Genomic DNA, 12,533 nt, shown 5'->3' on the forward strand with positions numbered 1-12,533 from the left:
TATGGTGACTCTCGTTACATCTGACAACACTTGCATTTAAAAAACGGAAGGAATAATGGCTTGTCCAGTTTTTACCCGATGCAAATTTTTGTAAAATCAAAAATTTATAAAATGGCGACAAACTACTCGCGTTGGTGATGACAGAAAAATTGTTTAAATAAACAGCTTTTTCGCTAGTGCAGATAGGCCTTTAACATAGAAGCCTGTTCCAGGCTCTCAGATAGTAGGGATGACGCGCAAGTGTAAGGCTATCAATATAGCTGTTGTAACACTGGAATGATCTTGTAGCTGATCTGTTGTAAGACTGGTCTACTTTGGAACTATGATTATTGCAAGTTACATCTGTGTCGCAAGATTGGTCTGGTACCGAGAAACTGTCGTACATGTATATATCAGTTACAAGACTGGTCTTCTACGGTAAAGCTATGATTTGTTCTTGTCGTTGCTATATTTTTAGAAAATTGTTATTATACCATCTTATGTGAATCGTTTGTCTTAATTGGAAGGTTTTACACACTCGTTGCAACTATGCTGTCCTCATATACGGTAATAAACACAATTACAATTAAAAGTGTTTTACTTCATTGTTAAATATACTAATAGCGTTCTTTTATTTCACGCGGGTTATGTTTATTTAAAGGCTGCAAAAGCATAGGAGATACTGCTGATACGCTGGTCTTGATAAAAAAAAGAACGTGGTTCTGTCAAGCGTATTTCCCTGGCTTACTCGTCCCCATAGTTCACTGAATCGTACAAACTGGTCCACTGTAGTGACATTCATCTGAAACCGTAATTCCAAATCAATTAAAAAGTAAATACTCCAACGCCCTTACTAATCCCCGATTACTGCTAGTGTTTGGTAATTGACACTGTGATAATTAATTGATGGTGTGAATTTGGATGTAGAGGATGGAGCGAGGGAGGGGGTGCGTTCCGTGGAGCAAAACACGTAAAAGAGGTGGGGGGGGGGGGGGGGGTTCAGAAAGCTTTTTCATATTCACAAGTTGGCTCATGATCATTGTAGTCTTTAGTGTTGCATCTAATGTGAGATTTAATCTGCCGAATCCGTCACCATTAGAAGTGAAATTGCATTGAGGGAGACCGTCTTTAATGTAATTGCAAGAGATACAGTTTTTACAGCAACGGAAAGGATCTGTTGCCGTCACGAGTATGATTACATGTTCGTCCGATTTTGTTAATCACTCGTATGATTAGTATAGGTAATAGCATGATTAGTGGTGATATTTGGCATAAATATCACGAGTGATATTTCAAAATTGTTATACGGCGAGTGAAATTTGAGACAATTTTGAAATATCACGAGTGGTATTTATGCCAAATATCAGGTACAAATCATGCTATTAATTGTTTATACTACTACCCGCATAAGGTTTGTAATTTTCACATATAGGTATTACAAATTAAGCTGAAATACCACCGCTCTAAGCCAATCAAACTGCAGAAATTTCTCATGTAGTAGTATAACAGACCGACTTGGACGACCTGAATTGCTAGTATCAATTAATAAATTAATCAGACGATGTGAAATTTAGCCTGCGTAGCTGGCGGTTTTATTAGAGCGCGCAATGCTATATGTATAGGTAATAGCATGATATGTAGTGATATTTGGCATAAATACCACGAGTGATATTTTGAAATTGTTATACGTAATTTCACGAGCCGTTAGGCGAGTGAAATTTGAGACAATTTTGAAATATCACGAGTGGCATTTATGCCATATATCACGTACAAATCATGCTATTATTTGTTTATACTACTACCCACAAAAGGTTTGTAATTTTCACATGTAGGTATTTCAAATTAAGCTCAAATACCACTGCTCTAAGTCAATCAGATTGCAGAAATTTCTCATGTAGTAGTATAAGAAATTGGAAGACCTGCATTCCTATTATCATTTAACCAAGCCGGTATGAAATGGGAAAAAAAAGGCAGGGATGGGCTCCTGGAAAAATCTATGGGAGCTTCTAAGAAGAAATTAGAATTTCTCGATCTCTCGGTGGGCTTGTTATTTAAGGTGATTCCCTGGTTTTGCACTGCGCATCTCTTACTGCGCATAACAAGATGGCCTCCGTAAAAAAGAGCATGTGAAGTAACATTGTTAAAATGAAGTTGACCGAAGAGAAACGCTATTGCAATTTTCGCTTGCGGTTGTTTCTTGCCGAGGTGAGACTCAGTGTGGTGGGAATGTGCATAACGTAAGCAGTACGCGTGTTGCTGAGTTCGACTTCCTCACGGAGAACCTCGATAGTGGATGTTTAATTTGTGCTTATTCACTTTGATTTTCATTTAAACGCTTTCTTTATCACATTGTGTCCTAAATGTGATATCTCGATGTAAATTCTGTAAAAACGGATTTTTTAATACTGTCTTCCCCCTTTCGCATACATTCTATTGAAACTCGCCCCAGTCCTCTCTCAAAAATGAAGGAAAATGCATTTGGTGCGCACTTTCTGCAGCTCTACCGAAAAAACGAGTACGGTGACCCCCATTTTTTATTTCATGATTTTAATAAGTAATACGTAAGTGGATAAACAATACATTAAAGTCAAATTCTGTGCGATAGCACATGCATCATTGAAAAAATCTTTCCTTTTTGTCTAGTTTTGGGCTTCGGGCAGTTTTTGTCAAAGGGTCCAAAATAGCCGTATTTGTCAGCATTGTGACGTCAAAACGAGCACGGTGACCCCCACTTTTTATTACCTTTTTATCATCTTCTTGACTAGTTACATCAGTGTACCAAGTTTCATCTACAATCTATGTTAGGTTCTTTTACTAGGGAATCACCTTAACACCTCTTTTATGATCGCTTTCTTTTTGTTCATCATGATCATTAGATAATGTGCACCACGATAGAGCTGAATAACGTTCAGGGGTCAGCGCAACGCTAGGGAAAAGCTAGGGAAAAGCGCCCTGGGGACGAGGTTGGGATCAGCGGCGCCAAACGAGGGCGATCACGTGGGAAACCTGGAGCCAATCGGCGGGCTGTTTCAAATAACCGACGTATGGGGTTTTCCTGTAACAAAAACAATGCCAATGGTTCAGCTCTGTGTTGAATGGTTAAGAATGTTATTTGCGTTGTAAGACAGCCACGTCGATAATCGTTAAAATTTCAGTTTGAGCAATTTTTCGTTCCATCTGTAACAGGGTGAAATTTTAGCTTGACCGAGACTTCACAAACCGTCGGTGAATAATTCACGAGTGACGTAACGAACATGCACAGTGCGTAATTCAGCTCTGTCTGGCACCACAAACTAAGATTATTGGGAACTGTGACGTGGTTGGAAAAGCTAAATGATGCCTAGAGCCGCCTCCCTAACACTAACAATCCTACAATTACATCCTTTTAAATCATTTGAAAAACTGTTGTCAGCGGTCCGGCAGAGTTCCAAAAACCCTCACTTTCAAAATGAGGCTAGGTGCACAACCCTTTCTCGTGAAAATGAGTTTTATTTGCATGAGAATGAAAAATGATTTCCATATCAACGGATGAGCACCTACCCTCGTTTTGAAACAGAGGCCCGAGGGAACTCGGAAATGGCCTATTATAAAGAGAACATTATCAATTCGTTTTCCTTTCCCGCACAACCATGTGCTGTTCATATCTGGTTGTTCTCCTAAAACCGATTTTCACACACTGTGCCGTTCTTCGCCTTATGGTTCATGCTCAACAACCTGCCACGGGAGGCCAAGGGCTAACCAGGATGCCATGCTGCTCAAGCAGTTGTAATTGACCACCCCAGAAAATACCATAACATATCATAATGCTCTTTGTTTGTCACCCCAAATTTTGCATATGGTATGTAATGGTATTTCTGGAGTGGTCAATTGTCCCGCAAGTTGAACCGCCACCGGCGGCAGTAACCTGCTCCATTACCGGAGGAGAATTCAAATCCTTCACCCGAACAACTTTAGGTCACTTCATTTTCCTGTCTTATTGTGCTATTTCTTTGTTTTTTTTTTTCCCATTTTGTTCTCTCGCGCCCTTGAGATTCCAGTTTTTTATTTAGTTTCAGTGTACGCCTTAATGCTGGGTTTTGCCTTTTTCTTTTCCAGCTTCGTTTATTATGCAATTACAGTTTGTTTTCTGACTTGTTGTTTGCACGCCTTACCGGTTGTATGAGTCTTGTATTGATTTCGGCATGCTACGTTATTTTCACGTGTCTTTTGCACATTGTAGCCTTTTTTTTCCGCTTGCCCTTCGATTCTCTTTCCTTGGTTATCACTTTGTTTTACTTATCTTATAGTCTCGTCTCACTCCCATTTTGCGCTCGGGTTTTTATCTTGTTACCACTTGGCTTATAAAGCTTTAATTTTTCGCCGGTTAACGGAAGGGCCCACTGTTTTTTTGGAGTCTTCATTTTTCGCGGGTTCACAAACGTTCCCCAGTTGTTTATTGTCGAAGCTTTTCATTTTCACGGGTTTTCACAAGGTCCCGCTTATTTGCTGTTTTTTATTTTCGCGGGTTTACAAAAGGTCCCGCTTGTTGATTGAAGGTTTCTATTTTTGCGGGTTAACAGAAGCTTCCAATCGCTATTGCTGTTCTTTGTCTTCGTGGGTTAACAGAAGGCCCCCGCTTGTTTATTGAAGTTTTTGTTTTCGCGGGTTAAGAGAAGCGGCCCCATTTGTTTATTGCGGTTTTTATTTTTCTCGGATCTGAGCACAGAGTCTGCTTGTTTATTGGAGTCTTTTATCCCCGTGGGTTAACAATAGGTCCCGTTTGTTTTTTGAACGTTTCAGTCTACATGAACTTTTTGTTTTGTGAACTTTCTATATTCTCCGAGTAGTAATTTGTTGCTACATTTTAGTGTAAGAGTCTCGTTCTGCAGTCCGTGCCGTGTCCGGTTCCACCCCCCTGGCCTGTCTCAGATGCGGTTGGATTGGCCATACGCTAACCGCTGTAAGTTTTAGGCCTTACGCTCGGCGAAGCGCCACAACTTCCGCATTTGGCCAAAGATCCCAGTTCCGAGTGATTGTTATTATGTTTTTATTTTGTTGGCTCCTTTTGCACAATAAAATAAAGTTGTTCGATCTGCATCCTTTGCGTCTTGTTCTGCCTCTTATGTAGTTCACCTTCGCGTTCGCCCTAGTATATTCTTGTATCCGTGCATCCTTTTGTTCGCTATAGTTCACTATTACAACTACAAGTCAATTCTCTTAAAGCCGATGAAGATGATTCCCTTGCATTGCGCATTATAATGCATATTACTACTGTACGTCATATTTTGCCTCATTAGCGCTCAAAGATTGTTTAAGACGGTCAGTGCTTCCCTATATGGCAAACAGGCTTGATAGGTCTTTAGTTGATCAGGGCTGATAAACCTTTATCCGCCCTGGTTGATAGGTAGTAAGTACTACGTATACACGGATATATAGACTTACTTAGTCCATTATATCTCTTACGCGAGCATGGCCATGGCCTTCACAGCGGTCAAAAGAGTGAAATTTGCAAAAAAAAAAATTACTTCAAAGTTAAGGTTGCTACTTTCACTATCGAAGGTTTAGGGTGTTACCAACATCCTGTTAGTTTACTAAACTTTTTAAAAGTTTACTAAAAAAGTTCTAAGTGATTGAAAACCGATGCTGACGTTATTATCGGCGCCATTTTCAAACATGATTCTCTTTTAGCGCGAAGCGTTTTCAGCGAAAAAAGCTCAAAATTTTGAGAAAAATGGAAAGATAGTGATGTTGACTAACTGATTTATACATCTTTGCCCATTTTTCTCTAACTGGTAAATGAAATCCCTGCAATAAAAAACAAAAATAACGATTTAGACGTTTGACCGCGGTGGTGGCCATTGCCAAGCTCTGTGATTGAAACAATCCAAACCTGACCTCAAACGTGGCCGTTATGGCGAGGTTCAATCGTAGCTATAGTCTGCTTCAAGCAATTTTTAACTTAGCTTTGACGATGCTCACAATATTACTATGTGGTCGATGTCCGATTTAAGCCAGCACGCCTTTTTCCCCTGCACGCCATTTCACATTTTTACCCTAACGGGGTGGTTCAAGATAAGCGGAAAGTAGAGGGGGGAGGTAGAGGTCTAGTGATTCGTGTAAAACAACGACAGACTTTGGAGGAACAACCTACTCTTGAAAGAGAACGTTGGTTAGCCGGATAAGAAGTTCTCACGCTATTTATGAGCTTTACATTTGCATATTCCTTCTTTATTGAAAGCTCGAATGATGCTTTTTTTTTAATGAAAAGAAATATCGATCTAAATAAGGGAGAGAGTTATGTAAAAAATAATAAAGGAGAACTTAGCCTGCGTGGCAGGCGTTTGAAAGGGAAGGGAAAGGGGGTTTTGAACGCGAGGGGCGCCTCTCGCGTTTCTCTCGCACCTAAAACTCCCTTTCCCTTCCCTTTCAAACGCCTGCCACGCAGGCTAAGGAGAACTAACACCGCGGCAAAACGCACTGTGCATGAGCACAAAATTTAGCATCCGGTCAGCTCTTTATTTCCGGTCTAGTATATAAACCAATTGCGTAAGCATGACATTGCCGTCGCGCCAAGTTTAAAAGCAAAAAGGGCGAAACAGACAAAAAAGGGGGCCAAAAAAATCACTTCATTCGAAAGCTTATATATTTTTCTAGTGTCAGACTTTTGCACCACATGGTTATCTGTTTGCACCAACGGTGAAAATGATGTTTGAAGTTTGTAGGTCGCGAGCGCTCGACAAGATGAATTTGTTTTCACTGGCTTTCTTGCATGCTACTGGTTTAGCATAAGTAATTTGGGAGAAGGCGATAACTAAGAAAAGAATGGCAATACTTAAGAAAGAAAGCAAAATAAAGACGTCATCATTATCATTAACACTAGAACCAGGAAATGAAATTTTAGTCTGTTCAACAATTTTTTTATTATCAGAGAAAACAAGAACTCAAAACAAAAGATGTGCGGGATTTACTAACAACCTCGACTTTGATGACTGCAGTCACGAACACCCCGAGCTTTCAGTGCTGGGAAACTAAACATGCCTATAAAGACTTTCATTCAAGAAAATGCCTATTTAATTCTTTTACATGGTTTTTCTTTGGTTGTTCTTTGGTCGGTGAAGACTTCAATAATTTCAGACTGTGCGGCTCGGCTGCATCTCACGCAAACGCGAAACTTTCAGCTACTAAATACATGGCATGAAATTTCGACTTCTAAAAGCCATAGAACCAGCTTTCGCTCTCTGATTCTGAGAATGAAAAAAATAAATAGAGTTGTCAACTTGCTGCCAACTTCAGCAGTATAATTAAGCTTATGTTTCATGGCAATCAACTCAGAAGAGTTTCGTTTCAAAACACGAAAATAAAAAATAAATAAATAAAGCTCGAATTGGCTTTAAGGCATGAAGACTGAGACACTGAAGAACTGAAGATTAGAACTACAATACACCAACTTGCAATGATAACTTTTTATGTCTTAGTTTCAGCCAGGTTAAGTGAAAAATAACAGTCAAAAACTTTGTTTTCGTGAATGAAAATCAGTTCACCTGACGCTCTAGCCAAAATTACACACTGAGTTATTATCAACTTACCTTTTCTGAATCTAATCGACTAATTGTTTCAGTGATCTGTGCCTGGTTATCCATAAAAGCAATTTCAATAACTAAGAAATAGTCAAAAACACGAGCAGCATGAAGCAGAACAACTGAACCACAAGCTGCACACAGAGTGAAGCCGAGCGCGCGCGGGAGACTTTGATCTGACTGGAAAGTGTGACTGAAAAAGAGACCGGAAATGCTCAACCTGGCGCATGCGTAGACGTTTTGCAGCGGTGTTAGGAGAACTAGGACTAGCCTGCAGCGAACAGCAGACGCATTTCCGGTTGTCGCTTCTCTCCCTCCGAAAAATAGTTATTTTCGGAGGGAGACGACCGGAAATGCGTCTGCTGTTCGCAGGCTAAACTAGGGCTGGTAGTTTTACCTTTTAGAGACCATGCTTTGACAAAAGGTTTCACTAAACAGTGGAACCTCGTGCAACGAAGTGCCGGCAAGAGACTGGGAAATTTGTTCGTTATGTCGAAAACCTCGATTTAAAGAATTTTTGGGAAAACAAGCATTTCCGGATCCGAACAATTTCTGTAGTAGACATTTGTATGCTAAGCGCGTTGTCTCAGTTCAGAGCTGTACATAGCTACGGCACTAGAAACACAAGAACAGGCAAATAAAACTGCTTAAAACTACCGTACCCATAAATTTTATCCTGGCTCGTTGGTTAGCCTCCGAGCAAACTCTCCCATTTGGGCGAGCCTCGCGAGAACGCGCGAGCGAGGGGCCGAGGAAAGGAGACCTCGCTTTCCTCTGCCCCTCGCGGCTTCGCCGCTCGCTCGCCCAAATAGGAGTTCCATATATTTAATTTTATTATATAGACGAGAGTGTTTTACTGGAAAATATACCTCTCGTAAAATTCATAAAAGCTACGTCCGGGACCCGAGTGGTTTATTTTCCATAATCTCACACATGAGTTTATCGATGACGTAATTTTGGTAATTTCCCTCCGAAATTTGTAGGCGTCTTGCGTCTTTTGAATTTTACTTATACATTTTTCAAATTAAGTTTTGCTTATATTTTGTCATTGTAGAGCCCTATTCCGTTCAGTGTTATTTCTCAAGATTATTGTAAACAACGTCTTATATTGTTGTACTGTAAATTTGAGTCATCACAATTACTAATCTATTATTTTATCAAATGTCTTTTTGTCTATATAATAAAAAGAACATTACACGGCGGCTTGAAGATATGAATTTTATTTTCTCGTGGCAAAAGCAATATTTTACTCACTCGCTGCGCTCGTTCGTAAAATATTGTTTTGCCACTCGAAAATAAAATTCATATCTTCGCGCCACCGTGTAATATCCTCTATGTAAGTTTTGGCCGGGCTGAAGAAAATCGTTCATTATAGGTTCGTTAAATCGAGGTTCCACTGTATGTAGATCTGCTTATGCGAGGATTCCTCTAACAGTAGTTTTCCCCCCTTATATTGGATATCCTAATATGAGAGTTTCATGGAAGAGGCGCCTCAAGAAATATTGTACTAACATAGGTAAACTTAGTACTAAGTGGGCTTAATACTGACCATGCCAAAAATCAGTAAGTAATTTAATCAGTCGCAGGAATATTTGAATGAGCGTTTATTTTGAAGCTTTAACTATTAGTTTACAACTCCAGCATCTGCTGTGTTCTTAGTGAAACAGTGACAACTTTTTGACTACATATTATGCTTCCATAAAGCTCTTCAGTGTTCACGGGCAAGGCGGATCTTTACTCTTACTCATCAAACTTCTGCTTCACCGCTGATACACGTACCGATGCAAAAACATCCGCGTTTTTGACGACGAGTTTTAGTTTTCTTGACAGCGCAGTTGCCACCGTCCTTGAAATGGATCTCTAAACCCACTTTGCACTGCTTCATGTTGGACAGATTTCTGGCTTTGGCCTCCCTGTTAAACTTCGCACCCAATTTGATCAGATAGGAAACTAAACAAAAATAAAGTTAATCATTTTTATACTCCTCCCAAAGACTGAGTCCGATGTAATGATTTTACATAGAAACAACTTCATCGGCTTTTTTTTTATCTGAACCTTGGAAATCATAGTGTAAAACACTCATGTGGTTATGACACACACAGGATGTTAGAAAAGGTTCTGGGGGAAAATTCAATTGGATATGGACACGCAGATTCCTGCTTCATGAAATGCTGTTGTACCAACTACTTCACACTGATATTTATCCCGCGGCCGTTACCTATGCTGAACTGACCAATTTGAAGAAGATGGTTGCATCAACATGGATCCCCCTTCTCTCTAGAAACGCAGGGTTGCAAAATTTCTCTGCGATGTTCCGGAGATAGTCCAAAGAGCTAATGTCTTAAATAAATTAACTTTGGCATGTCACTGATCTGTACAAACTGCGCCTCTTTAGTATGTCGCTTTCACATTTTACTGAGCATTTTATAATTTAAATGATATTTTTATACTTGTATATCTGACTGGATTTTAAAAATCATACAGCTCTGAGGAAGCTCCTGGGAGTATGTTTCTCCTATAAACAGGCAAAAGACTACTATTTCTAGTCTTTTACACCCTTGCTCTTGCTCCCTTTCCCTTTTCGTTCTCTTTTCTATTATCTTCGGGCTGATCGTTGTTTCAGAGTGGTTGTAGTGAAATTGCTGGTTTTTTTTTTCTTGAACCATGTTTTTGGTAATATTTTATGTCTTTTTATTAATAAACGACCAAACGAGTTGTAAAGCTTAAAACGTCAGCTGGAACGTTTATCTTGCTTAAACAAGGTCGTTGTATCGTGTCGTATTCATGAGCTCAACATGCACTGTATTATATTGTGAGCGCGAACTCAATCAGCTGAGTGCGACCTTTTTTCTTTTTTGTATTTTTTGAAAGCTGATAGAGTAAGAAGCGAATGAGAATATTTTTCAAGGAAGAACTCGGTGTCTACCTGGCATCAAAGTCTCGAGCTCTTGGGTAATCTCCTGCAGCCGCGAGCAGTTCACCATCTTGTAGTAGAGGTACGCTTTTTGGTACAGTGGAACCCCGCTATAACGAACCTCGCTATAACGAAGACCCCGTTATAAAGAACAACATTTGAAAGCCCGGCAGATTTACAGTAAAATATGTTGAAACGAACCCCGCTATAACGAAATCCCCGCTATAACGAAAGATTTTGACGGTCCCAACGCACAATTTACCTCGCTATATAATATTTTGTCCTGTTGCTCGGTCGCAGTCAGTAACAACGACAGATTTGAGCGTAGAGTAGAATTCACAGCTTGCTTTATTCCGGTTTTCTCAACACGCGACAGAAGATAAAACGCTGTACAGATCAACAGTCAACAAATCCTTTGACAGCAACCTATCAGTCAACGGCTTATTATGTCATAGACATTGGCGTTATACAGTATTTCGACATCAATTAACTTCTGCTCTCTTCTTTGTCTCTTATTAATTCTATTAACTTCTTCACTTTCGAAGGCTTCTTGTGATAAAACAAATAAGTAGCCGGAATTTCTAGTCCAATGCCCTTGTTTCTCCGTTTACCAGTCACTTCCACTGAGATTTGTCCTCCGTGTTTTAAGAACAAGTGAAATACACGTGACAGTGTCAATGGCACATGAGATGATTACTACAGGAAACGACATCGATGATTTCCCTCGGATGTTACTGTTACTTCTGAATTTTAAAGTTTTAAATTGAAAATGTTCTTGAATTTTATGTCTCGATTGACAACCGTTGTACTTATAGTTTACAATATAAAATGAATAAAAGTAATGATTTCTACGTGTAGTATTGAATTTTTGGTAATTTTAAATTACCCCGCTATAACGAATATTTCTGTTGTTGACCGGATAATTCGTTATAACGGGGTCTTCGCTATAACGAAGACCCCGGTATAACGAACATTTTTTTCGGTACCGTGACACTTCGTTATAGCGGGGTTTCACTGTAGTCTGATTTGTCACTTCCGGAATCACGTACTAGCTTCCTGGTGAGCTCTTTCTTGTAACCATTCTTCTCAAGGTCTGCTTTCTTTAACATGGCCTTCAGTTGTTCGTCCGAGGGTCGATCGTCCGGACTGAACACCTTTAATGTCAAGGTTTCTTTTGATGTGGCATCTGCAAAAAAAGAAAAACAAGCGAAATTGTGATTGTGTCCATTTTGGTATAATAAGCACCGACTACTGGAAACTTTGTTTCACGGGTTAGTAAAATCACTCTAATATCGGCACTGAGAGTATACGGCAGGTTCGATATAAAGTGTTTCATGTCTAAAATGTAGGTGCTATCAAAGCCAAAACAATGAAAATAAACAGTGGTTAGATATTAAAGAGCTATTAAAGAGCTGAGCCTAATATGACTTACCGACAATCGTCGAAAAAAGCCAGAACAAACCCAAAAGACTGAGGTGAACTTTAAGCACTGTCATCTTCACTCGAAGTAATCTTGAATCAACGGTGAAAAATAGGCAAATTAAGGTGACTGCCTCCAAACCAAAAATAATTGGTAAAACCAAGACTGAAATGATGCTAATTTATACCCGTGAAAGATGTCTGGGGGCTACTACTAAACATGAAAAACTTCCCGAAACCCTACGACGTATTCCGAAAGTCAAAGACGGGGCTAATTTCTACAGTGCTGTTTCTTTTGTTATTTAACCTTAACTCACTTTTAATAATATTGATAAAAATAATGAGAGATTGATAAATCGTTAAGACTAGCCTGTAACACTCAGTCACAATTAAGCTGGAACTTGACTAGACTTCAAAACAGTCGGTTTTTTCTCAAAACCGGTTTAGTATTCGCGCGTACTTGAATACGGAAAAATATAAACTGTTTTGCAGTCCATGTACTGGAAGACATGCTGGTGATAGCGACGCCGGGTCGATAGCCGTTTTTGAATCAAGTTTGTCCGCCAAGGCGAGGACAAGTGTTTCATAGCAGTTATAAGGTTCCTCGAATGAAACGTCAAGACATTTGTACTACTAATAATTTACTAATATTGGCATTGACGCAC

At 39.6% G+C, this 12,533-nt stretch overlaps 1 protein-coding gene across 1 annotated transcript; it reads right to left on the reverse strand.

Moving 5' to 3' along the window:
• Nucleotides 1-9,282: 9,282 nt before the first annotated feature.
• On the reverse strand, nt 9,283-11,999 carry LOC140953730 (uncharacterized). Its single transcript, XM_073403130.1, has 4 exons — nt 11,882-11,999; nt 11,499-11,635; nt 10,462-10,570; nt 9,283-9,485 (listed from the first exon to the last, which is right to left on the reverse strand). The coding sequence occupies exons 1-4, from the start codon at nt 11,943-11,945 to the stop codon at nt 9,283-9,285; spliced, it is 513 nt and encodes a 170-aa protein (XP_073259231.1). The 5' UTR covers nt 11,946-11,999.
• Between the last annotated feature and the right edge of the window lie 534 nt (nt 12,000-12,533).

The sequence above is a fragment of the Porites lutea genome, chromosome 12 (genome assembly GCF_958299795.1).
Source record: "Porites lutea chromosome 12, jaPorLute2.1, whole genome shotgun sequence".
Taxonomy (NCBI): domain Eukaryota; kingdom Metazoa; phylum Cnidaria; class Anthozoa; order Scleractinia; family Poritidae; genus Porites; species Porites lutea.